Source organism: Neofelis nebulosa, chromosome 9 (assembly GCF_028018385.1).
Source record: "Neofelis nebulosa isolate mNeoNeb1 chromosome 9, mNeoNeb1.pri, whole genome shotgun sequence".
Taxonomy (NCBI): domain Eukaryota; kingdom Metazoa; phylum Chordata; class Mammalia; order Carnivora; family Felidae; genus Neofelis; species Neofelis nebulosa.
This window is the reverse complement of record NC_080790.1, coordinates 61322284-61347922: the sequence shown is the minus strand read 5'-3', so window position 1 is coordinate 61347922 and position 25639 is coordinate 61322284. Positions and strand designations below refer to the sequence as shown.

At 36.0% G+C, this 25639-nt stretch overlaps 1 protein-coding gene across 6 annotated transcripts in view; it reads right to left on the bottom strand.

Annotated features, from left to right (window-relative positions):
- Positions 1 to 25639, bottom strand: part of USP34 (ubiquitin specific peptidase 34) — a 253091-nt gene that overhangs the window by 154248 nt on the left and 73204 nt on the right. For all 6 annotated transcript variants that reach the window (XM_058683992.1, XM_058683996.1, XM_058683993.1 and 3 more), the window contains exons 6-10: positions 17999 to 18066; positions 14489 to 14681; positions 13456 to 13517; positions 4108 to 4189; positions 3924 to 4016 (exon numbers count right to left, since the gene is read on the bottom strand). In XM_058683992.1, coding sequence (XP_058539975.1) covers positions 3924 to 4016; positions 4108 to 4189; positions 13456 to 13517; positions 14489 to 14681; positions 17999 to 18066 — 498 coding nt within the window. The remainder of the gene's footprint in view (positions 1 to 3923; positions 4017 to 4107; positions 4190 to 13455; positions 13518 to 14488; positions 14682 to 17998; positions 18067 to 25639) is intronic.

Here is a 25639-nt window from a genome sequence, read left to right as displayed (position 1 = left end):
TGGAAAAGTTTCAAAGTTTACATAAGGATAGACAGTAAGAAGGAAGTTTCCCATCTATCCCAGGCAACTTCCCTAAAAGCAAACCTATTAAAATTTCTTGTGTATTTTTTACAAAAAGTTCCAGGCATTTACAAGTAAGAAGTATATGTACATATACGTATATATGGATCCTCTTTTTATAATTGTTTAAATACACACTGGGAGAATACAAGGTGTACTTGAAATCTTCTCTCAATAAAAGATCGATTACCTACACAGTATTTAGTAAAACTATTTCTTACATACTATTCCACTTGAGCAAAACTCAACTACTTCAGTCCTTCTCACAGCTACACAGCATTCTATTATATGAATTTCCCACAACTTATCTAAGTAGTCCTACAGTGACAGACATTCCTTATGTGCTAGCACAGTCAATGCTGCAACAAACATCTTAATGTACTTGTATTTACAGAATAAATTACCAGAAATAGAACTCTGTATTGCTTGCCATAAGTTATACCATACTCTGGTCAATACAGTGCATTATTAAACATAATGGGAATTACCCAATACATGAAAATTCTATTACATTATTTGAACTTGTATTTAATTACAAAGATAAGCATTTTTCAAATATTTGCAAATACTTTTCTACCTATTTCAATCCATTTGTCACCTGTGTCTATTTTCTTCTTGGATTCCAGTACAAGAATTATAATACAAACAATGAAAAGAGCAGCAGCCAATCCAATTAGTATGGGTGAAGTGTGTGTGTGTGTGTGTGTGTGTGTGTGTGTGTGTGTGTGTGTTTGTGTGTGTTTGTGTGTCTGTCTGTCTCTGAGGTGGACAAAGTAACGTCAAAAACTTACTCTAGATGGAATGAAAAAAACTCAGGTAAGACTGTATGAAACTAACCAACCCTAGACACTTTAAAATTCATTATATTTAGTGCTCAAATGTTAAAATTTTAAAACGTAAAAATTTCTGATCATTCTAAATTTGTGGTAGATTCAAAAATAAAGCAGTAACAAACACAGAAACACCCAATTAAAATAACCCTTAGGATACACTTATTTTATGTTAATCTTTTATAAATATCTTAAGTTTTCATACTGTATCACAAATTATGCCACAATTTTTAATTATTCCCTTCCCAGGTTACTTCAAATTCTTGCTAGGGAAGAATGCTAAAACATGAACAGATGACATTTTCAATTATCAATTTGATAAGTTTCAGTTTCAATAAAGAATAATACTCCACTATTCCTAGCTACTTAATCTGTATTACTTAATATATCATTGTTCTCATATTTTCCTACTCTTGATGTGAACAAAATAAAAATTTTATGTCTATTAAAATGAATAACATTTTCAGAAAATTATGAAAGAAAAGTTCCTTTTATTCTGAAATGGAAAATGCTTCATTCATTTACTAAAATGACAGTAATATATAAATATACATTATTAAATATGGGAAGTAAAAAAAAAAAAAGTATTAAAAAATTACCACAACCAATCTAAGAATTAAGGTCTCAAGGCACACAATTATCAAAAATTTGAAAATCTTTATACAAAAAGTTTATGAATATATGCAGTAATCATCAAATCTAATAGAAGGAAGAGAAACATAATGAACAAAAGTAAGTATAATGGGAGAAATGGCTATTATAATAGCAATAACAAATACAACTTAAATTCCTAAAAATAAGCTTAACACAAAATAAAATTTATATACAAATAACTTTAAATTTTTGAATGATACAAAAGAGAATGAACAGTGCAAGCTCTGAGTAGGAAGACCATTTCGATTCTTTTCAAATTAATCATTATTACAATATGACAATGTTTTTAAATAAGAATGCTAGGGGCGCCTGGGTGGCGCAGTCGGTTAAGCGTCCGACTTCAGCCAGGTCACGATCTCGCGGTCCGTGAGTTCGAGCCCCGCGTCAGGCTCTGGGCTGATGGCTCGGAGCCTGGAGCCTGTTTCCGATTCTGTGTCTCCCTCTCTCTCAGACCCTCCCCCGTTCATGCTCTGTCTCTCTCTGTCTCAAAAATAAATAAACGTTAAAAAAAAAAAAAAAAAAAAAAAAAGAATGCTAAAATTTACATGAAAAAATATATAAAAAGAACCAGCCCTGCCAGACATGAATATTACCAGGGGGAAAAAAAGGGTAAGACATTAGTATAAACCCAGGATCAGCAAATGTTTTCTTGAAGGACCAGAGAGTCAACAGTTCAAGATTGCAAGTAATAAGGTCTCTGTTACAAGTACTGTACTCTACCACTACAATATGGAAGTAGCAACAGGCAATATGCACAAGAATCAACAAGCTTATGGTGCAAAAAAGCTTTATTTACAAAATGAAGTGGCTGGCCTGAAAGCCTTCAATTTACTAATCCATGGTATACTGATCATGACTACATATACTACTGGTCAGTCTACAGACTCCAGAAATAAAAACAGTCAAAATAAAAGTGGTATCTCAGTTCAGTAAGGAATAAAAGAATTGCTGAACAAGTGGAAAGGAGACAACTACGTAACAAAAAAATGGAGTAATAAGTTAAGATGCAGGACACCTTGAACCAAGAAAAATTCCAACTCAAAGACTAAAATATAAAATTGAAACAGAAAATGTACAGAAAGGAACTAAAGGAGAAATTTTCTTATAACCTCGGAGTGGAAAAGGCATTTCAAACCATAAGAAAAAAAATCCACAAGCAATAAAAAAATTAAACCACAAGTTTGAAAACCACAAATGTGAATCTGAACAGCAAAAACCACCTTAACCAAAGCAAAAAACATCAAAGTAGAATACAGTTATAACTCTTAACATAGACACAAGTCCAATGTCACTAATATATAAAAGTCTCCTACAAAAAAGAACAAGAAAACCACTACTACATGGCAAAGAATATCAACGGACATTCCCAGTAAAGGAAACAAAAGTGGCTCTTAAACACAAGATTTGAAATGTACTTCATATAAACTAAATGCAAATTTAAAATAGCAATGTTACCACTTTTCACCCATCTGTTTAGCAAACATCAAGTGTAAGGACACAATGTATTGAGGAAGATGAGGGAAAAGAGGCTTTATCACACCATTATATACCGCAAGTAAACCACAGAGATGCTTTAACCTAAAAATTCTACTTAAAAGATTTATCCTACAAAATAACTTTACACATGAATGAAATGAGTATGTTAGAACTTACTGATTTTAGCATTGTTTATAATAGAAAAGAATGGGAAAAAATAATGCCTATGAACAGGAACTGGTTAAATAAATTACCATACATGCATATATTTAAACACTATGCCCTCTTTTAAAAATGGTTTTATATATTGATATGCAATAATCTTCAGGATAAATTAAGTGAAAAAGCCAAGTCCATTTAGTATGCAACATGTGTAATAAAGGGGGCAAAAAAAAAAAAAAAACAGCTCACAATTAGCTATTTACACAGAAAATCTCTGATGCACCTGAGAAGATAAGAACTGCATGCCTAGAATGTAGGGACAGGAGTGGGGGGAAGGGCTGAGATATAACATACACTTTACTATTTATTTTTTGGATTTTGAACCATGCTGATATATGCCTATTCAAATAACTGAATTAAAAAAGAAAACAGTATAATAGAAAACTATGAATACAACATACAGAAGGGTTTACTGTATCAACAAATAGGCAAATATCTCCTAATAAACCAAGATGGTTTCATGAAGACCCTCCAAATGACTCTCATTTCCTTCAATTCTCCCTATAATATAGTCAGACATAGATTCTGAAGCCAGACTCCATAGATTCCACGACCAACTTTCACTATGTCTCTGTTTCTTTAGCTATAAAATGGGAATAACAGAACTTACCTCTTAGGGGAATAAAACACTTAGAACAAATAATTAAGAAGCACTTAATGAGTGTGAGTTGTTAATATTACCTGTGCTGCAGCCCATATGCAATCAATATGCTGAGTACTCAGTCTCCCTTCTGCTGCCAAGAAGTTCAAAATCACTTGGCACTGTTTGATGATCTGGGGGGAGGAAAAAAAAACTTATTATAGTCAATTTTCTAAAGTATTCTTCTTTTACTAGAGCAGAGAAGTCATGTAATTGTCCACAAACCTCAATATGTAAATTTGGTCCAAATATATGCTCTACCACATTGTTGCTTATTAGCCAGTCTGCAAGTTCTTTTGCAATGGACCTAAAGTCAAATAATCAAAACAGTTAGTGCATTAAAAAATTATTAATATCATTCTTTCCCAAGTCTAAAATGCAGATTCAGTTGAACGCCTAATTTTTTTTAAAAGTGAGTTTTGTTGTTGTTGTTGTTGTTGTTGTTTTTGGCTCCACGCCAGTGTGGGGCTTGAACTCATGACCCTGAGATCAAGAGTCACATGCTCCACTGTCTTGAGCCAGCAAGGCACCCACAAACCTAACTTTGTGCACATACAAATTATAAAGAAATGATTATATACAATTAACTGGTTAGAGTACCACAAAGAATAACTAAAGAAATGGTAATACTGCCTGAATTTATAAACAAGCAAAACAAACCTGAAAAGATAACAGCTCACACCAGTTATACAAGTGGAAATACCAAGCATAACAATAAGCAATTTATTTTCTTACTCAAAGACTTGACTTCTACTTTTTAATTTCCATAGTAGGCACCCAAGCATTCAAAGAAGGTTTCCCAGTATGCCCCCTACAGTAAGGTAACATCAGGAAAACAAGTTACCAAAAGGGTAAAAGGGAAAAAAAAATTATCTAAAAGCCAAACTAAAAGTCTCCTGCCTGATATTAATAAAGATTATTGTTCCTTAAATATATCAATTGATCATTCAGAATAAACTATATTTACCAAAATCTCATTGCAAACCATGAACATTTTATAACAGTTCCAGATTACTCTTGATTTTTTTTAATGTTTGTTTGTTTATTTAGAGAGAGAGAGAGCACGTGTGCACGTATATGAGCAGGGGAGAGGGGCAGAAGGGAAGTAGAGAGAAACAGGGAGAGAGAATCCCAAGCAGGCTCCATGCTCAGCACAGAGCCCCAACATGGGGCTCAATCTCAGAACTGGGAGATCACGACTGGAGCTGAAATCAACAGTCAGAGGCTTAACTGACTGAGCCACCCAGGCACCCCTCATTTTTTAAGTAGAGCCATCAAGTCTCCTTTAGAATAGAAGTTAACCTATTACATTAGTTCTACCAATAAGGTAGTATGAGAGTTTATCAGTTAACTGTCTTTTACACCTTTGAGATATACATGACATACAATACACTGAAGACATTTACTTTTTTTTTTTTAAACGTTTATTTATTTTTGAGACAGAGAGAGACAGAGCATAAAACGGGGGAGGGTCAGAGAGAGAGTGAGACACAGAATCCGAAACAGGCTCCAGGCTCTGAGCTGTCAGCACAGAGCCCAACGCGGGGCTCGAACTCATGGACCGCGAGATCGTGACCTGAGCCGAAGTCAGCCGCCTAACCGACTGAGCCACCCAGGTGCCCCTGAAGACATTTAAAGTATACAGTTTCACGAATTTAAGCTTAAGTATATTCTATGAATTCATCACCACCATCAAGATGATAAACACATACACTAACCCAAAAACATTCTTTATTCCCCTCTGTCATCTGCCCCTTCTCCAGCCCCCACAACCACACTCCCCATACTCTGCTTTATTATAGTTTTCATTTCTGGAATTTTATGTGTAAAAAAAGATACATTAAGTAATTTTTTTTTAATCTGGCCTCTTTCACTCACCATTTTTTTCATTTTGCAATATCCCATTGGTTTATTCTAGTTCAACAATTATGAATAAAGCTAATATAAACACCTATGCGGGTTTTTGCATAGACCTAAGTTTTCAACTCCTCTGGGTCAATATCAGAAAACACAACTGCTAGATAAATGGTTAAGAGTATGTTGAATTTTGTAAGAAACTACCAAACTGCCTGCCAAAGTGGAGTGTACTCCTATCAGCAACAGATGAGAGTTCTTGTTGCTCCAAAACCTTGTCAGCATTTGGTGTTATCAGGATTCTAAATTTTGACTGTTCCAAGAGATGTGCAGTAGAATCTCACTGATAGTTTAATTTGCATTTCCCTCATGAAAGAGGATATAGGGCATCTTTTCGTGTGCATATTTGTCATTTCTGTATCTTCTGATTTAGGCTTGAAGGGTGATAAAATCTTTGGTATATTTTTTAGTCAGAGTGCCCAAGGTACTTACTGTTAAATTTCAAGATTCTCTGAATATTTTGGATAGCAGTCCTTTATCAGACATGTCTTTTGCAAATTTTTTTTCCAGCTTGTGGCTGTCTTCTTATTCTCTTTACGTTACCTTCCACAGAGCACAAGTTTTTCTTTTTAATAAACTCCACCTTGCCAATTCTTTCTTTGGTGGATCACGGTGTTATATCCAAAAGGTCACTGCCATACTCAAAGTCATCTAGGTTTTCTCCTATATTCTAGAAGATTTTATAAAATACAAAATTTTATAATTTTGTATTTTATGTTTATGTGTGTGACACATTTTAAGTTAATTTTTGAGTAGTGTATGTGGTCTGTGTCTGGATTCTTTCTTTTGTACATAGTTGTCCAATTGTTTCAGTGCCATTTGTTGGAAAGACTATTTTTGCTCCATGGTACTGCCTTTGCTCCTCTGTCAATGGACTATATTTATATGGTCTATTTCTGAGCTCTCTATTCTGTTCCATTCATCTATTTGTCACCAGTACCACACTGTCGTGACTGCAATTTTAAAGTCTTGAGGGTGGGTATCATCAGTCCGCCAACTTTGTTCTTTTCAATATTGTCTTAGCAATTATGGGTATTTTGTCTCTCTATATAAACTTTATAGTCATTTTGTTGATATCCACAAAATAACCTGCTGGGATTTGACTGAGGTTATACTGAATCTATAGATCCAGTTGGGAAGAACTGTTATCTTTACAATTTTACATGTTCTATTCATAAACATGGAGTATCTCTCCATTTATTTAGTTCTTTGGTATCTTTTGTTGGAGTTTTGTAATTTTCCTCACATAAGTCTAATAAAATATGAACAGGATCTATATCTAAGTATTTCATATGTTGTGCTAATGTAAATGAAATTATATTTTAAATTTCAAATTTCATGTGTTCAGTACTGATATATAGAAAAGCAACTGAGTTTTCTTTATTAACTTTGTATCCTGCAACCTTGCTGTACCTTTGCTCACTCACTAGGTTCCACAAGTGTCAATTCTTCCAGATTTTCTATATAGAAGATCATGTCATCACCAATCAAAGACCGATTTCTTCCTTCCCAATCTATATACATTTTATTCTCTTTCCTTGCCTTACTACACTAGGTAGGCCTTTTGAGTAGAGTGTTGAAAGACAGTGGTAAGAGAACAGACTTTCCTTTTTCCTGATTTTAGTGGAAAGCTTTGTGTTTCTCACTATTAACACAAAGTTACCTGTAGCTTTTTTGTAAATGTTCTTTACCAAGCTGAGGAAGTTCTCTACTCCTAGTTTACTGAGAGTTTTATCTTAAGTATTCAATTTTGTCAAATACTTTTTCTTTATATATACATATGATCATGTGATTTTTCTTTTAGCCTGTTGATGTGACAGATTACATGAAATGAACCAGATTTGCATACCTGGAGTATAATATAACTCACTTGGTTGCAGCATGTAATTCTTTTTGTACATTGATGGACTTGCTTTGCTAATATTTTATGAAGATTTCTACATTTATGTTCATGAGAAATACTGGTCTGTAGTTTTTACATGTCTTTGGTTTTGGTATTGGGGAAGGGTGTTTTTTTTGTTTTTGTTTTTTTTTTTTTGAGAGAGTGCATGCACACAGGCATATAAGCTGAGGAGGGGCAAAAGGAGAGGGAGAGAGACAATCTCAAGCAGGCTCCACACCTAGCACAGAGCCCAATGAGGAGCTCAAACTCACAACCATGAGATCATGACCTGAGCGGAAAACAAGATTCAGATGCTTAACCAACTGAGCTACCAAGTCGCCCCTAGGGTAATTTCTTCCTTAAATTTCTTATCTTTTTTTTTAAATTTTTTAATGTTTATTTTTGAGAGAAACAGAGAGAGACAGAACACGAGTGGGGTAGAGGCTGAAGGAGAGGGAGACACAGAATCTGAAGCAGGCTCTAGGCTCTGAACTGTCAACACAGAGCCCAACATGGGGCTTGAACTCACAGACCACAAAATCATGACCTGAGCTGAAGTCTGACACTTAACAAACTGAGCAACCCAGGCACCCCTTAAATTTCTTCTTTTAATATTTGGAAGAATTCACCAGTGACGACATCTGGGCCTGGTGCTTTGTTTTGGAAAGTCAGTAATTTTTCATTTAATTTCTTTGATACAGGCTTCTTCAGATTGCCTATTTCTTCAAAAACCTTTTTAAATGGCTATTACAGAACATTTAATGAAAAAAGTAGTGGGGTGCCTGGGTGGTTCAGTTAGTTGAGTGTCTGACTTCGGCTCAGGTCACAGTTTCGCGATTCATGAGTTCAAGACGCACATCAGGCTCGCTGTTGTCAGTGCAGAGCCCACTTCAGATCTTCTGTCTCCCTCTCTCTCTCTGCCTCCCCCACATTCACACTCTCTCTCAAAATAAAATTTAAAACAACATTTAAAAAGAAAAAGAAAGGGTGCCTGGGTGGTTCAGTTGGTTAAGCATCCAACTTTGGCTCATGTCATGATCTCACAGTTCATGAGTTCAAGCCCCACATCAGGCTCTGTGCTGACAGCTCGGAGCCTGGAGCCTGCTTCGGATTCTGTGTCTCCCTCTCTCTCTGCTCCTCCCCTGGCTCATGCTCTGTCTATCTCTGTCTCTCAAAAAATAAACATTTTTAAAAAATTTTTAAATAAAAAATAGAAAAAAATAAGAAAAAAGTAGGTGTACCTGGGTGACTCAGTCAGTTAAGTGTCTGACTCTTAGTTTTGGTTCAGGTCACCATCTCACAGTTTGTGAGATCGAGCCCCACGTTGGGCTCTGCGCTGTCAGCGCAGAATCTTGGGATTCTCTCTCTCTCTCTGCCCGTTCCCTGATCGTGCTCTCTCAAATAAATATTTTAAAATTATATAAAAGAATAAAAAAGTAGTTACAGATATATTCTGAGTAGAAGAAAATAGGTTTCAAAATAGGACTTGCCATATGAGCTCCCAACATGTTCCATCCACATGAATTATACATAGAAAAACTGAAAAGGTGAAATAATTTTTTCTTATTTATCCACAGAATTAAATTTAAAAAGCCATTTAAGTCTAAGGATACCCAGGGACTTTTCTAATTATTCAGAATTGTAGCTATAACTGAGCCAAGTATGAAACTGAACAACATTATATGTAACAACTTTTCAGGGCTCTGAAAACCTACATATAACCAGACTCACAGAAGGAGGAGGGAAAAAAAAAAAAAAGCTGAAGAAATAATGGCCAAAATATCCTACTTTAATGAAAAATGTTTATCTACACATCCAGGAATCACAACAAACTCCAACTAAGATACACACAAGAGATCCACAGCTAGACTCATCATAACCAAATTGTTAAAAGCCAAAGATAAAGAGCAAAATCTTGAAATCAGCAAAAGAAAATGAAACATATGTGTACAAAAGAACCACAGTAAGATTAACAGCTAATTTACCAGAAACAAAGGAACAGACATATACTGGAACAATGTTTCCATATTTTACTAAAATTCCATTATTACTAATTGGAAGGAGACAGTAACTAATATGCATACTATAACCCATAATGCAGCCACTAAAAAAGTAATTTTTGAAGTATTAAAAAAAAATCAATGGATTAAAATGTTATACAAGAATAAAGGCAATAAAGGAGAAACAGAAAATCAAAACAGAAGGCATACAGAAAACCAACAGCAAAAGAGGAGTAAATCCAACTACACAATGATATTAAGAGTAAATGGATTAAATACTACAATCAAAAGGCAGAGATTAGAGCACCTGGCTGGCTCAGTGGGTAGAACATGCAACTGACCATAAAACATGATCTCAGGGTAAAGAGTTCAAGCCCCACAATGGGCACAGAGACTACTTTAAGGGGGCAGGGAACAAGGATTATGGGATTATATTTGGGGAGGGGGGAGTTAAATCCAACTATATGCTGAGATAAATACTTTAGATCCAAAAACACAAACAGGAGCACCTGGGTGGCTCATCAGTTGAGAGTCCAACTCCAGATTTTGGCCCCAGTCATGATCCCAGGGTCATGTGATGGAGGCCCATGTTGAGCTCTGTGCTAAGCATGGAGCCTACTTAAGATTCTCTTTCTCTCCCTCTGCCCCTCTCCCTCACTTGTGCTCTCGCTCCCTCTCACTCTTAAAACAAAACAAAACAAAACAAAAAAACAAACTGAAAGTTAAAAGCATGGAAAAAGATATACCATGAAAACAAAGTTGCAGTGGCTATAGTAACTCAGACAAAATAAACATTAAGCCAAAAAATGTGGGGATTGCTTTTTAATGTTTATTTATTTTTGAGAGAGTAAGCGAGAAGGGGCAGAGGGAGACAGACAGAGGCTTTGAAGTAGGACTTGAACCCATGAATCATGACACCATGACCTGAGCCAAAGTTGGACACTTAACCAGCTAAGCCACCCAGGACCTCTAAGCCAAAAAATAGCTTTATGTATGGGTCTTTTTACAATGATAAAAGAATGAAATTATCAGGAGCATAACAATTATAAACATATATGGGACTAAAAACAAACACACAAAAAAACCCACAACTCCCAAAATACATGAAATAAAACGCAACAGAAATAAAGGGAGAAGAAAACAAACAATACAGCCAATTCTTGTTACTCTCTATGGCAGTTACAATCTATAAAGCCAGACTAAACTAGCTAATACTGAACCCTTGAATCCTTTTTTAAATTACTGTCACCCACCACTTTAATTGGTAAGAACGTATCATTAGTATCAAGTGTATCCTAAAGTGGATTCTTTTTAGAAGCATGACTCAGTACAATAATGTGACTTGCCATCTGACTTTGATGGAAGACAGTAGGCTTGATTAAATACAAATCTTATATGATCTAGGTATACAAGATGTTCTACAATCCATATGAAGAACTCAGATACTTCACAGAACTAAAATTTGTTTGGAAGCTCCCACACTTCAATATGGGCCACGCAAGGGAGTTTTTTTCCCTCATGTAAAAATGCCACCATAGACCAGTAGTATCCTTTCCTCAACCCTACTCCCTATGGAAAAACAGACATAGATCTCATTTGGTACTACAATGATCTCTCGGTGTTGCTTTTTTTTTTTTAATTTGGTCCTCTTGATTTACACTCAGATCATGTTCTCACAGTTCATGAGTTCGAGCCCGCATCTGGCTTGGCACTGACAGTGCAGAGTATGCTTGGAATTCTCTCTCTCCCTTCACCCCACTCGTGCTTTCTGAGTATCTCTCTCAAAATAAATAAATAAACTTAAAATAAAAAATAAAAATTAAAAAAAGACAAAAGTATATTAGTGAGGCTAAGAATAAGACTAGGAATTGATTACAAATTGGTAAAAGGGGTTTTTCTAAAGTGATAGAAATGTTCTAAAATTGGACTGTGATGATTTTCATACAGCCCTGCCAATCTCCTAAAATTCACTGTAAACACAGTGAATTTTATGATAGGTACAGTATCTATACCTTAATAAATCTGCTAAAAAAGAGACACAATTCATAGACTGCAACAGTATTTATCACCTTTTCTCTATTTGTTCCAATTTTCCCACATTGTAAGAACCCTTCTCTTCCCAATTTTAACTATTTCTACCTACTATTACTCAAAATTTTGACTCTCCTCCCTCTTTTCTTAATCATGCCTTTAGGACACATATTCCTTATACTTTTTTTTTAATAGAACTCCTTACTTATTCTCTATGCACTGTTTTAGCAACATAAAGATCTAGCTTGTATGGACATGTGAAGTTACTGCACTGATGATTTTAGGATTTTTTTTTTTTTTTTTTAAAGAGTGGGGGTGATTACTGCCTCGGCAAATTTAACATTCTCCTAGTCTGTCTTATGGAGTAGAGAGGTGGGAGAAGGGCAAACTAAGGGGTTAAAATCCAAAGGTGTAGTTTTACTACTGGATATAATCTATGTAATATCCTGACAGTGGGAAATAGTACTCCTAGTATGACCCAGAATTTATACAGCTATGACCTATTCTGGGCAACATTATTTTAAGGAAATCACTGACAAAGAATGTTGCCAGAGATGGGAGAGTGGTCTGGTAATAAATCTAAACACCCTATCATGTTGGAAGAATAAGAACTCTTTAGCCTGGAGAAGAAAAAGAGTCAACAGACATCATCTCTGGTTTTCAAATCCACGAAGGGTTCGGTTCAACTGAGGTTAATTCCATAGGGCAGAACTAAAATCAATGCATAAAAGTTACTTACTTAGTAAAGCAAAAATATAAGTCATTCATATAATTATGACTTTTCTAACACCTTAGAACTATACAGGTCGGGACACCTGGCAGGCTCAGTTGGTCCGACTTCAGCTCAGGTCACGATCTCATAGTTTCTAAGTTCAAGCCCTGCACTGGGCTCTGTGTTGGCAGCTCAGAGCCTGAACCCTGATTCAGATTCTGTGTTTCCCTCTCTGCCCTTCTCTCTCTCTCTCCCTCTCTCAAAAATAAACAAACATTAAAAAAACAAAAACAAACAAACAAAAAACTATACAGGTATTTTCAAGCAAAAGATATTACCACTCAATTGAGATTTTAAAATGGATTTGTATACTGGACAAACACCTAAATGGGATATTGGAATAAATAAATATTTCTAAGATACTGAAAAGCACTAAGCTGTAACAACTACTTCTTTTCACACATGAGCATCATTAACTTGGTTTTTCCTCATAAAATGTGTTGAATGAGGTCTTTTCTTTATCTGCATCAAGTGTGCTTTCTGAAAACTATCAGTACCATATTCTATTTTTTTTAATGTTTATTTATTTATTTTGAGAGAGAGGCCAACCATGAGCAGGGGAGAGGGAGAGAGAGAAGGAGAGAAAGAATCCCAAGCAGGCTCCACACTGTCAGCACAGAGCCCAATGTGGGGCTCAATGTCACAACTGTAAGAACATGACCTGAGCCAAAATTAAGAGTCAGATGCTTAACCGACTGAGCCACCCAGGTGCCCCCCCCATATTCTTTATTACTAAATTTTCCTTTATAAATAGTACACCTTTGCATTTTGTGACACTAAAACTATGTGTTGGTATATCCTTTTAAAAAAGAGAATTGTTTCAATATATTGTTCCGAAAACTTATTAATCAAGTCACAAGGCAAAGAATTCCTACCAAACACTTCCAAACTAATAAAGTCACAATTATATATACCATATAAGCAGCTGCACAGTAAGTTAATATACTTATATATAAACTGACGTTCCTACTTACGTTTCTGTGTCTGATACCAAGGATTCATTATTGCATACATCATTGAAGGTATGAAGTTGATTCTATAATTAGAGAAAAGAAATTTAAAGATTTTTTAAAAAATTTTTCTAGTATGTTACCAACTGCCAAGAAACATGGTCATATATAAATCAGTCAATAACCAAATCACAATTATAAAACATAAGATTCTCACACACACTAATTAATCTGGTTATTTCCTTTATCATATTAAAATAGTAAAAAATTTCATTCTACAATACTCGTGCTTTATTCCACTAAGTACATGAGAGAAAATGAGAGAACAAAACTAAATAGGGGAAAAACTTAAAAAATCTAATGCTAGGCAGCAAGTAATATGTCACTACAGACATAAAATGTCAGGAAGGCTCCCTCAATAAATACATTTAAGATTTAATTTAGAAAAAATGTCAATAAGTATTTTCTACATTTACGAAGCCTAATACATAGGTAAATGTGGTTACTTCAGAATAAAACAGGCAGGAAATACAAAGGAGTAAAGCTCATGGAAACCTTGGTAAATCTGAAAAAGCATAGTCACTCTAAAGGATTCAGCTAACTACTGAGCTCTAGCAAATTGTTAGTATGCAAGAATACAGACTCATGGTATCAGGTCTTCCTCCCCATCTCATCCCCAAGTCAATAATATATATTTCTCTCTATTTACAACATTATTTGCTACCGTCCAATTCAAACAAAATCTGTTAATCAAATATGGTCTATGGCCTAATTATCTCTGGCTTTTGCGTGGAAAATGAAAGAAAAAAAAGAAAGGAAAGAAAGAAAAGAAAGATGACCTAAAGTATAAATCCTTGTAATTCTAAGCTTCAGTTTCATCATATTTAAAATAGGGAAAATACTAAAATTATTTATATAGACCATACAAAGTAATCTATATAAAATAACAAGCACAATGCCTCATATAAGTGCTCCACAAATAGTAGGGATAATGATGATGATGGTGAAGTGCAGAAGGCAAATAAAAAATGACCCAAAATGAACAAATATAGCTTACCGTTATCTGACTTAGTCCAGCCAACCTCATAGTCAGAGTTGGTGACATAAAGTACTTAAATGCAAGATCTAAACTTTCTTTATCAAAGCATAATGTTGTATCCAATGGTTCTTTCACTGTGCTCCACATTAAGTCAGCCATGTTGCGAGCCGCACTCTGTCTTAACTCCTGATCAGAGAGCTTGCATAAATACCTTAAGTGATTCAAAATAAAACATACATAAAAACCTGTAAAATATTCCTAAAGACCCTTCAAAAATTCAGTAATATTCCTTTGTTCCATACCTCTAAAATGTTTAATAAAGTAGAACCTGGCATCCTGAGATTAACATTCCCAATTTAAATTATTTCTAAGTGCTGCTTCAAAGACTGTGACCTGAAGTAGCATGTTCTTTGCAGAGTCCAACTTGAATCAGAAACTACCAAGAGCCAAGATATTTAACATCGGATTCTGCACCTCTGATAAAGCTTTATTAATCTCTCATATCTATCATGTATACAGGTCCTATTTTAGTAAATTTCACCTACTTTCATATAAAATCGTATATCTACTCCCCACACAGCCAAAATTCTTCAAAGTAAGTACATTTTAAACATTATTCTTATTTGGCTTCCAGATATCACAAACCACTGGTTTTCCTCAGGTCCTACCTATTCTATTTGCTGGTTCTTCCTTCCCTATCCAACCTTCAACATTAGTGCTCCTCGGGGTTTGTAATGGATTGCAAAATGGCCCCAACTATTCCCATCACTTTACACAGAGGCCTTTGCAATGCAATGTTGCCACCCTTCCTATCAAGAGGTATCATCTATTTGGGGGGGCCTGGGGGGCTCAGTCAGTTAAGCGTCCGACTCTTGGTTTCAGCTCAGGTCATGATCTGTTTGTGGGATCGAGCCCCATGTCAGGCTCTGTGCTGACAACACAGAGTCTCCTTGGGATTCTCCCTTTCTCTCCCTCTCTCTGCTACTCCCTCCCTCACACTCTCTCTAAATAAACATTAAAAAAAATAAAAGAGGTATCACCTTCTTTCTCTAGATTCTCCCTATTTCATCTACATTCTCCCTTGAATCCGAGCTTTGCAATGCAAGTTGCTTTGATAAATGGAACATTAAGAGATGTGGCATAAACAGAAGCTTGGAAAGTCTGTGCTTGACCTCTAACTTTTCCATCACCAAAAAAACGGAACCTAGGTTAGCCTGCTGGATGAAAGACACACAGCCAATGCCCCAACTGCAAGATGAATATGAACTCCCCTCCACTTCCAGCAACAATCAGCGGGCAACCAGAGAATACATAAGTGAGGTGATATTCTTAAAACATGCAGTTCCAGCCAAGTCAACCCAGATCAAAAGAATTACTCAGCCTGAGAACTGTGAGAAATAATAAATGGTTGTTATTTTAAGCCATTAAGATTTGGGTGTTGTTTTCTTACACAGCAAAAGCAAACTGATACAAAGGCCCCATCCTCACACACTTTTTTTTAAAGTTTATTTATTTATTTTGAGAAGAAGGGAGAAAGAGAGAGAATGGGGGGGGGGGGGGGTTGGGGAACGGATAGAGAGACAAAGAGAGAGAGAATCCCAAGCAGGCTCTGCACTGTCAGCAAGGAGCCCAACTTGGGGTTTGATCCCACAAATTGTGAGATCATGACCTGAGCTGACACCAAGACTTAGATGCTTAACCAAATGGAACAACCAGGTACCTCAACACACTTCTATTCTTTTCTAGATTCTCTCCCCCAGATGACCTCATTCACTCCCAGGAGGTATTGAATAACTGAGGTCTTTATGCTGATAACTCAATTAACAATACTTTTGTTGTTTTTTTTTTAATTTATATCCAAGTTAGTTAGCATATAGTGTAACAATGATTTCAGGAGTAGATTCCTTAATGCCCCTTACCCATTTAGCCCATCCCTCCTCCCACAACCCCTCCTGTAACCCTCTGTTTGTTCTCCAACAATACTGTTCTTAATTATACATGTATGCTCTCAGTTCACCAGTGCCACTTAAAAGTCCCGCAGGCATCTTGAAATTAAGTCTTCAAGTTCTCTCAGTTCTTCACATCTCAGTGAATGATGCCCACAGCACAAAAGAGAAATTGAGGGGGGGAGGTTTATGTGTCATCCAGGATGCTTACCCCTTTAAATTCCAGAATCACCAATCCTGTCCATTTTATTTTCACTTACATCCATTCAATTTTCAAAATCACCATAAACAATCCTTATAAACATCATTTAATTCCAAGACTACTGCATTAACCTTTCAATTTGTCTCCTAGCTTCTACCCCAACAACTTATAATTTATGATCCACTTAAAAGCCAAAGTGATCTTCTAAAAATAATCACAACTCACCTGCTTAAAACCCTAGATTTAGCAATAGATTCCCATTGTTAAAATTAAATCCAAACTCTTCATAATAGCTTTAAGGTCCTGTACAACCTGCCCTTGCTTATCCAACTTCTTATCATAACTACTCCTCCCTTACACACTATGTTCCACACCAGTCTGCTTCTACTTTCTTGAATGTCATATTCTTTCCAACTTCAAAGCTAACTTCCCTATGTTCCTTCTACCGGGAATACATTCTTCCAAATATCACCTGATTAGCGGATTCATGATCTTCAAATGCCATCTTTCAGAAAGACCTCACATTTCCTCTCTATCACATTACCTGACAAAGGATTCATCACTATCAGATTCTTTTTTTGATACTTTCTCCAAAAACTCGAATATAAGGAAAATAGGTACTCAAATTTTTGCAAATAAAATGAGAAAAAGTAGAAAGTATAATAAATATTACCAAGAAGCACAATCTTAGAACTCCCAAAAGTTCACACTCCAACTCTAATCAATACATTTTGTTCTCCATCCTCTTAGTGTTCCTTCTGAGGCTGGGACTTAAATTCAAATGTCATCTCTTCTCAAGGAGACCTTCTTTAAGCCCCTGTTTAAAATTGTGACCCACGCTCTAGAACTCTCAATCCACCTTTGCTCCTCCTTTACTCTGTAATTATCATGACTTTCTGATGAAATATTACCATCTACTTATTTACTTGGTACAGACACCACAAAAAGAGAAGTCCTTTCTTCTCTGCTATATTCCCAAAGCCTAGAACATAATACTTCGTGTATCTTTGTTGACTGCATACTGTGGAATACCATGTAACCACTGTTAAACTCCTTATATTTCATGTATAAGAAAATAAAAGGTCCAGGGGAGACTGGTTCGCTCAGGGTTTTGAGTTCAAGTCCCATGCTGAGTGTAGATAATACTTAAAATTTTTTAAATCTTTGAAAAAAGAAAAAAAAGGTCCAACATAAATTGCTTAAGTGTAAACATTAAATAGAAGCCTACATGAGCATTAAAAATATTATACACTAAACTGTCAATTTTCTCTAAAGGATGTGAATACAAGGGACTTTAAAACAATATAAATCTACACTATGTTATAAACCATTTAAACATATCATATTGGTAATGAAGGGAAAAAGATTTTATAAACTTACCTAATAACATAGGTCCTAAAAGGGATAATGTGCTGCATGACAGCAGGGATATGTAGCCATATTCTAATCTATAAAGAAACATAAATATGACATTAATCTATAAAGAATATGTGAAATACATGTCACTGTAATTAATTACAAACAAGAGCATTTAGTATTTTGCTGATGCTAAAACTACATATATTTTATATATTTTGAAAACAATAAACTAAGAAACAGGATTACACACATATTAGGTAAGTAACCTATATATATTTGTTACAGATATACATAAAATCATCCTAAAGACCATAACCTTTTTCTAGGGAGAATCACCTACCTACCCAAGTAATTTCATCTTACTACATGGTACTATATGCCTCTTTGTATGACAGCAACCTAAATACAATAGCACAAAGTTAGCTTTCTAGGGGTGCCTGGGTGGCTCAGGTCATGATGTCACAGTTTTTTAGTTTGAGCCCTACATCGGGCCCTGTGCTAACAGCTCAGAGCCTGAAGCCTGCTTCAGATTCTGTGTCTCCCTCTCCCTCTGTCCATCCCCTGCTTGCACTCTGTCCCTCTCTGTCTCTCAAAAATAAATAAACGTTAAAAAATTATTTTAATAAATAAATTAGCTTTCTAATAAACTATCTTAGCTTTTAACAGAAAATCCATCCTTCCTTCTTGTCAATATCCATCTATGGGAAATACATTTTATAGTCGCACATAATGATTATAACATTTAAGCTCTTACTGTAGATACCCCAATCTAAGATATAATAAATTATAATTTATTTTCTTTTGTCTCCATGATATTCCAAACCATTTCTAAATATGCTTACCTTAGAACTTTATTCTAATAATGGTTCAAGTAGCATAAAAACAAAAATCCTAAGCAAATTATCTAACAACAAGCTATAATACTAAGCCTTAGCAAAGTCAAGGGACACAAATCAAAAACAAATTTGAAAATACAGAATATATGACTCCACTCTAATCAAAGACCATTATGTCAGTTCCATACTAAATGCTATACTGATGGTAAAAGGTTAAAATTTTTCCATCTAGGGGCACCTGGGGGGCTCAGTCAGTTAAGCGTCTGACTCTTGATTTCAGCTCAGGTCATGAATTCATAGTTGTGAGATCAAGCCTGTATCAGTCTCCAAGTTCAGCACGGAGCCTGCTTAAGATTCTCTCTCTCCCGAAGAGAAATAAAAGCAAAAATGAACTACTGGGACCTCATCAAGATAAAAAGCTTCTGCACAGCAAAAGAACCAATCAACACAACTAAAAGGCAACTGATGGAATGGGAGAAGATGTTTACAAATAACATATCGGATAAAAGGTCAGTATCCAAAATTTATAAAGAACTAACCAAACTCAACACCCAAAAAACAAATAATCCAGTGAAAAAATGGGCAGAAGACATGAATAGACAATTTTCCAAAGAAGACATCAAGATGGCAAACAGATACATGAAAAGATGCTCAACATCGCTCATCACCATGGAAATACAAATCAAAACCACAAATGAGTTGCCACCTTACACAGGTCACAATGGCTAAAATTAATAACTCAGGACACAACAGATGTTGGCGAGGAAGTGGAGAAGGGGTAACCTTACTGCACTGTTGGTGGGAATGCAAACTGGTGCAATCACTCTGGAAAACAGTGTGGAGGTTCCTCAAAAAATTAATGATAGAACTACCCTACAACCCAGCAATTGCACTACTAGGAATTTAACCAAAGGATACAAAAATGCTGATTCGAAGGGGCACATGCACCTCAATGTTTACACAAGTGCTATCGACAATAGGCAATTATGGAAAGAGCCCAAATGCCCAATTAAGAAGATGTGGTATATATACAATGGAATACTACTCAGCAATGCAAAAAGAATGAAATCTTGCCATTTGCAACAATGTGGATGGAAATGGAGGGTATTATGCTGAGCAAAATAAGTCAAAGAAAGACAGATATCATGATCTCACCCATGTGGAATTTGAGAAACCTAACGGATGAACACAGGGGTAAGATGAAGCACTGAGTGTCAGATATAAGAGATGAATCACTGGGTTCTACTCCTGAAGCCAAGACTAAACTGTATGTTAACTAACTTGAGAATTAAAATTAAAAAAAAAAAAAAAGATTCTCTCTCTCTCTCTCCCTCTTCCTCTGCCTGTCCCCTGCTTGTGCTCTCGTTCTCAAAAAAAATAATAATAAATAAAAATAAAAATTCCTTCTAAAACTAGGAGCAATCATGAATGTCTTTAATTCAAATTAACCTGAAGGTCCTGGATAGTACAAAAGTTAAGAAAGTAAATAAAAGTCCTAAGACTAAAACGGAAGAATTAAAACTAAGACTAACTTAACAAAATAGAAGAAAAATAAACAAAAAATTTGATTTACAATTGCACCAAAAACAATAAAATACCTAGGAATAAACTTAACCAAGGGGCTAAAAGACCTTTACTCTGAAAACTACAAAACACTGATGACGGGGCATCTGAGTGGCTCAGTCAGTTTAGCATCTAACTTTGCTCAGGTCACAATCTCACAGTTCATGGGTTCAAGCCCCACAGTGGGTTCTGTGCTGACAGCTCAGTGCCTGGAGACTGCTTCAGATTCAGTGTCTCCTTCTCTCTCTCTGTATGCTGTTCACGCTCTCTCTCTCTCTCACGAAACATTTTTTAGAAATTAAAAACAAAAAAAACCAATGACAAAAAAATTGAAATGACACAAATAAAAAGATATTCCATGCTCACAGGTAGGAAGAATGAATATTGTTGAAATGTTCATAGGCAATCCACAGATGCTGTTATACTAAAAGAACAGCTACATTTTTCACAGAACAATAATAAATAATTCCAAAATTTGTATAGAACCACAAAAGACCCCAAATAGGCAAAGAAACCTTAAAAAAGAATAACAAAGCTAGAGGTGTCACAATCCCAGATATTAAAATACATTACAAAGTGTAGCAATCAAAACAGTATGACACTGGAACAAAAATACACACATAAATCAATGGAACAGAATTGAGAACCCAGAAAAATACCCACACTTATATGGTCAATTAATCCACAGCAAAAGAAGCAAAAACATACAATGAGGAAAAGTCCCTTCAATAAATGGTAATGGGGAAACTGACGGCTATATGCAAAAGAATGAAATTGGGCCACTTCCTTACACCATACACAAAAATAAATTCAAAATAGGTTAAAGACCTAAATGTGAGACCTGAAACCATAAAGCTCCGAAAAAGAAAACATAGGCAGTAATCTCCTGAACACTGTTCTCAGCAACATTTTTCTGGATATGTTTCCTCAGGCAAAAAAAAAAAAAAAACACGATAGGAAAAATAAACTGCTGTCATTATATGAAAATAAGAAGCTTCTACAAAGTGAAGGAAACAATTCACAAAACTAAAGTGCAACCTACTGAATGGAAGAAGACATTTGTATATGATATACCTGATAAAGGGTTAAAGTCCAAAATATCTAAATAGCTCATACAACACAAAAAATAATCTGATTAAAAATGGGCAAAGGGGGCACCTGGGTGGCTCAGTCAGTTGAGTGTCCAACTTTGGCTCAGGTCATGATCTCATGGTTCATGAGTTCGAGCCCCATGTCGGACTCTATGCTGACAATTCAGAGCCTGGAGCCTGCTTTGGATTCTGTGACTCCTTCTCTCTCTGCCCCTACCCCACTCACTCTTTCTCTCTCAAAAATAAAATCTAAATTAAAAAAAAAAATTTTTTTAAATGGGCTAAGGATCCGAACAGGCATTTCTCCAAAGAAGACCTACAGATGGCCAATAGCCACACGAAAAGATGCTCAACATCACTACTCATCAGGGAAATGCAAATCAAAACCACGATGAGTTATCACCTTATACTTGTCAGAACAGCTAGAATCAAAAAGATAAGAAATAACATTTGTGACAATGCGGAAAAAGATGAAACGTCATGCATTGTTGGTGGGAATGTAAATTGGTGCAGCCACCATGGAAAACAGTATAGAGGTTCCTCAAAGAATTATACACACATATACATGCACATACCATGAAATATTACTCAGCAACAAAAAATAATGAGATCTTCCCATAAATAACATGAATGGACCTAGAACATTTTATGCTAAATGATAGAAGACAGAAAAACAAAAATATCTTATGATTTCACTTACATGTGAAATCTAAATATCAAAGTAAACCAACTAATAAAAATCAGGAACAGACCCATAAATACAGAGAAATGATGGTTACCAGAGGGGAGAGTGTGGGAGGGTGGGTAAAATAGGTTAAGAGGAGTGGTATATACAGGCTTCCACTTACAGAATGAGTTAGTCACAAGGATAAAAGGAACAGCATAGGGAATATAGTCAATGATATTATACGGCATTGTACGGCGACAGATGGTAGCTATACTTGTGGTGAGCATAGCGTAATATATGGACTTGTCAAATCACTATACTGTACACCTAAAAACTAATGTTACGTTGTATGTCAATTATAGTTCAATTAAAAATAATATTATTACTCTGAGATTATATGATTATGTGAACAGAACAATCCAAAACAACTTTCAGTAAGTGTTTTTAGAATTAAATGGTTTGTCAAGAATGCTGCATAGAAAGTTAATACAAGTAATTAATATACACACATACATACATGTACATACACAACCCACATTATATATAAGCATATGTTTTCTGAATTACCAGGAACAAATACTAAATAAAGTTTTTTTCAAAAATATTCTCCTTAAGGGGCGCCTGGGTGGCGCAGTCGGTTAAGCGTCCGACTTCAGCCAGGTCACGATCTCGCGGTCCGTGAGTTCGAGCCCCGCGTCAGGCTCTGGGCTGATGGCTCGGAGCCTGGAGCCTGTTTCCGACTCTGTGTCTCCCTCTCTCTCTGCCCCTCCCCCGTTCATGCTCTGTCTCTCTCTGTCCCAAAAGTAAATAAAAAACGTTGGAAAAAAAAAATTTTTTTTTAAAATATTCTCCTTAAGTATCAAAAAAATTTATGTCTACAAAAAAATCTAATAAAGACATGTAACACCTTGGAGAAGTCTGGGAAGATGATGGAGTAGGAGGACTCTAAGATCATACAGCCTCACAGATACAACTAGATAACACAGCATATATAACCCAGAAAACAACCAAACACTGGGAGAACAAACTCCACAACTCAAGGTAGGGAAGAGACCAGGAAGGGCAAAGACATAGTCTTCGAGCTAACCATACTGGGGAAGGAGTCAGCACAGAGAAGGACAAAAAACTTTCACACATTTGCCTCTGAAAGGAAGAGAGGCTGAATTTTGGGGGTTCTTAAAACCAGGGTAACTTAATGCCTGGAATTTTAAAACTCAATGGGCTCAGCTAAAGGAGAGCCCAAATGGCATTAGGAAGTAAAGTCCCCACCCTTAAAGACACAGCACAACAAATAGCCCTGCAGATACAGCACAAAACTAGAAATTTGAAAGACACTGGAAACAGACAGGAGTGGGAGTGATCTGCTCATCTTGGAGCATGGTCAGAGAGACAGTCACCACAAGGAGACCCCTCCAGGAACAGAGGAGCTGGCAAGCACCATTTCCCTCCCCCCACCACCCAGCATACAGGCAGCTGCAGAAACCTGAAACGGGGCCAACAATCATTACCTAACTTACTTGCACCAAGCTGCCTACCACCACCCCACACCCCACATGTTGCTAGACCCACCCTTCCCCATCACATTCCCTTAGTCCCAGTGCTGTAGGCCTCTACCCCAACATACCAGTGCATGTATCTGGCCAACACATCTCCCAATCAGCTGCCCGTTTTGCAGAACCTCAGTTCAAGAGGTGGCTGCAGGGGCAAATGTCATTTCCCACACTTTATTAAAATGTGCCCAGCCCCTATTGAGGACCAAACATCACCACAATACACAAAGACAGCATCTGCAGATAACTGTACTGAAGGAAAAAGAGACCAAGACACAATAGGAGAGCACATGCAACACATATAGGACACACACGTAAAAGGACCAGGCCCTGGAGAATAGGGGACTCTGAACTGCACAGCACTGCAAAGCACTACAAGACCTCTTCTTCATAAGGCTGTTATCATGAAGAGCAAGAGAAAGAACTGACATTGATAACACAGAAAAACAGATACAAGAGATGAGACAAAATGAAGAGACAGAAATATCTCCCAAATGTAATAACAGGACCAAACCACAGAAAGACCAAAGTGAAACAGACTTAAGAAATATGCCTGATACAGAACTTAAAGTAATGATCATAAAGATACTCACTGGACTTGAGAAAAGAGTGGAGGATATCAGTGACATCCTTAACACAGAGATAAAAAAGAACCAATCAAGAGATCAAGATTAAATTACATTAAATTAAAAATACATTTGATGGAATAAACACCAGGCTAGAGGAAGCAGAGGAATGAATTAATGACCTGGAAGACAGTAATGGGAAGTAACTAAGCTGAGCAAAAAAGAGGAAAGAAAATTATGAAAACTAAATAGACTTAGGGAACACAGTGACTCCATTAAGTGTTAATAGCATTTGAATTATAGGGATCTCAGAAGAATAAAGAGCAATGGGAGGGGCAGAAAACTCATTTAAAAAATAATAACTGCAAAATTCCCTAATCTGGGGAAGGAAACAGATATCCAAATCCAAGAGGCACAAATTCCCCCCAAAATTCAACCTAAAGATGTCCACACCAAGACACATATTAATTAAAATGGCAGAAAGTAGCAATAAAGAAAAAATGTTTAAACTAGCAAAAGACAGTTACATACAAGGGAAACCCATAAGGTTATCACCAGATTTTTCAGGAGAAACTTTGTAGACAGGAAAGGAGTGACATGATATATTCAAAGTGCTCTGCTATTCAGAATAGGAGAGATAGTTTCTCTAAGAAAAAGTAAAGGGTTTTATGACCATTAAACCAGATCTACAAGAAAGGGGGCTCTTGGAGTAACAAGGAAAGACTGTGAGAAGATGAAAAGTAAAAACAAAAACAAACAAACACAAAAGCAATAAAAATAAGTATTTCCATAAAAACTGGTCAAGGGATTCATAAAATAAAAGGATGGAAAATATTACATCATACACCTAAAACGTTGAGAGAAGAGTAAAAATGGATTTAAACTTAAGCAGAAACTAATAGAATAACGTATGTTAACTAGACTGGGAACCTAAAATTTAAAAAAGTAATAATAATAAAACCATTAAAAAAATAAACTTGGGGCACCTGGTGGCTCAGTGAAGTGTCTGACTCTTGATTTCAGCTCAGGTCATGATCTCACAGTTGTGAGATCAAGCCCTGTGTCAGGCTCCACAGTGGGTGTGGAGCTTGCTTAAGATTCTCTCTCTCCCTCTCCCTCTGCCCCACCCCTACTTGCACATGTGCACACTGTCTCTCTAAAAAAATAAATTTAAGTGACCATTAACTTATAGATTGCTATACACAGATGTTACATACAAACTTAATGGGAACCACAAATCAAAAACCAGTAGTAAATATGTAAACAATAAAGTAAAAGGAATCCAGGTATATCACTAAAGCCAACAAACCAGAAAAGAGCACAAGGGAAGAAAGGATCAGAAAAAATCTAGAGAGGGGTGTCTGGGTGGCTCAGATGGTTAAGTGTCCA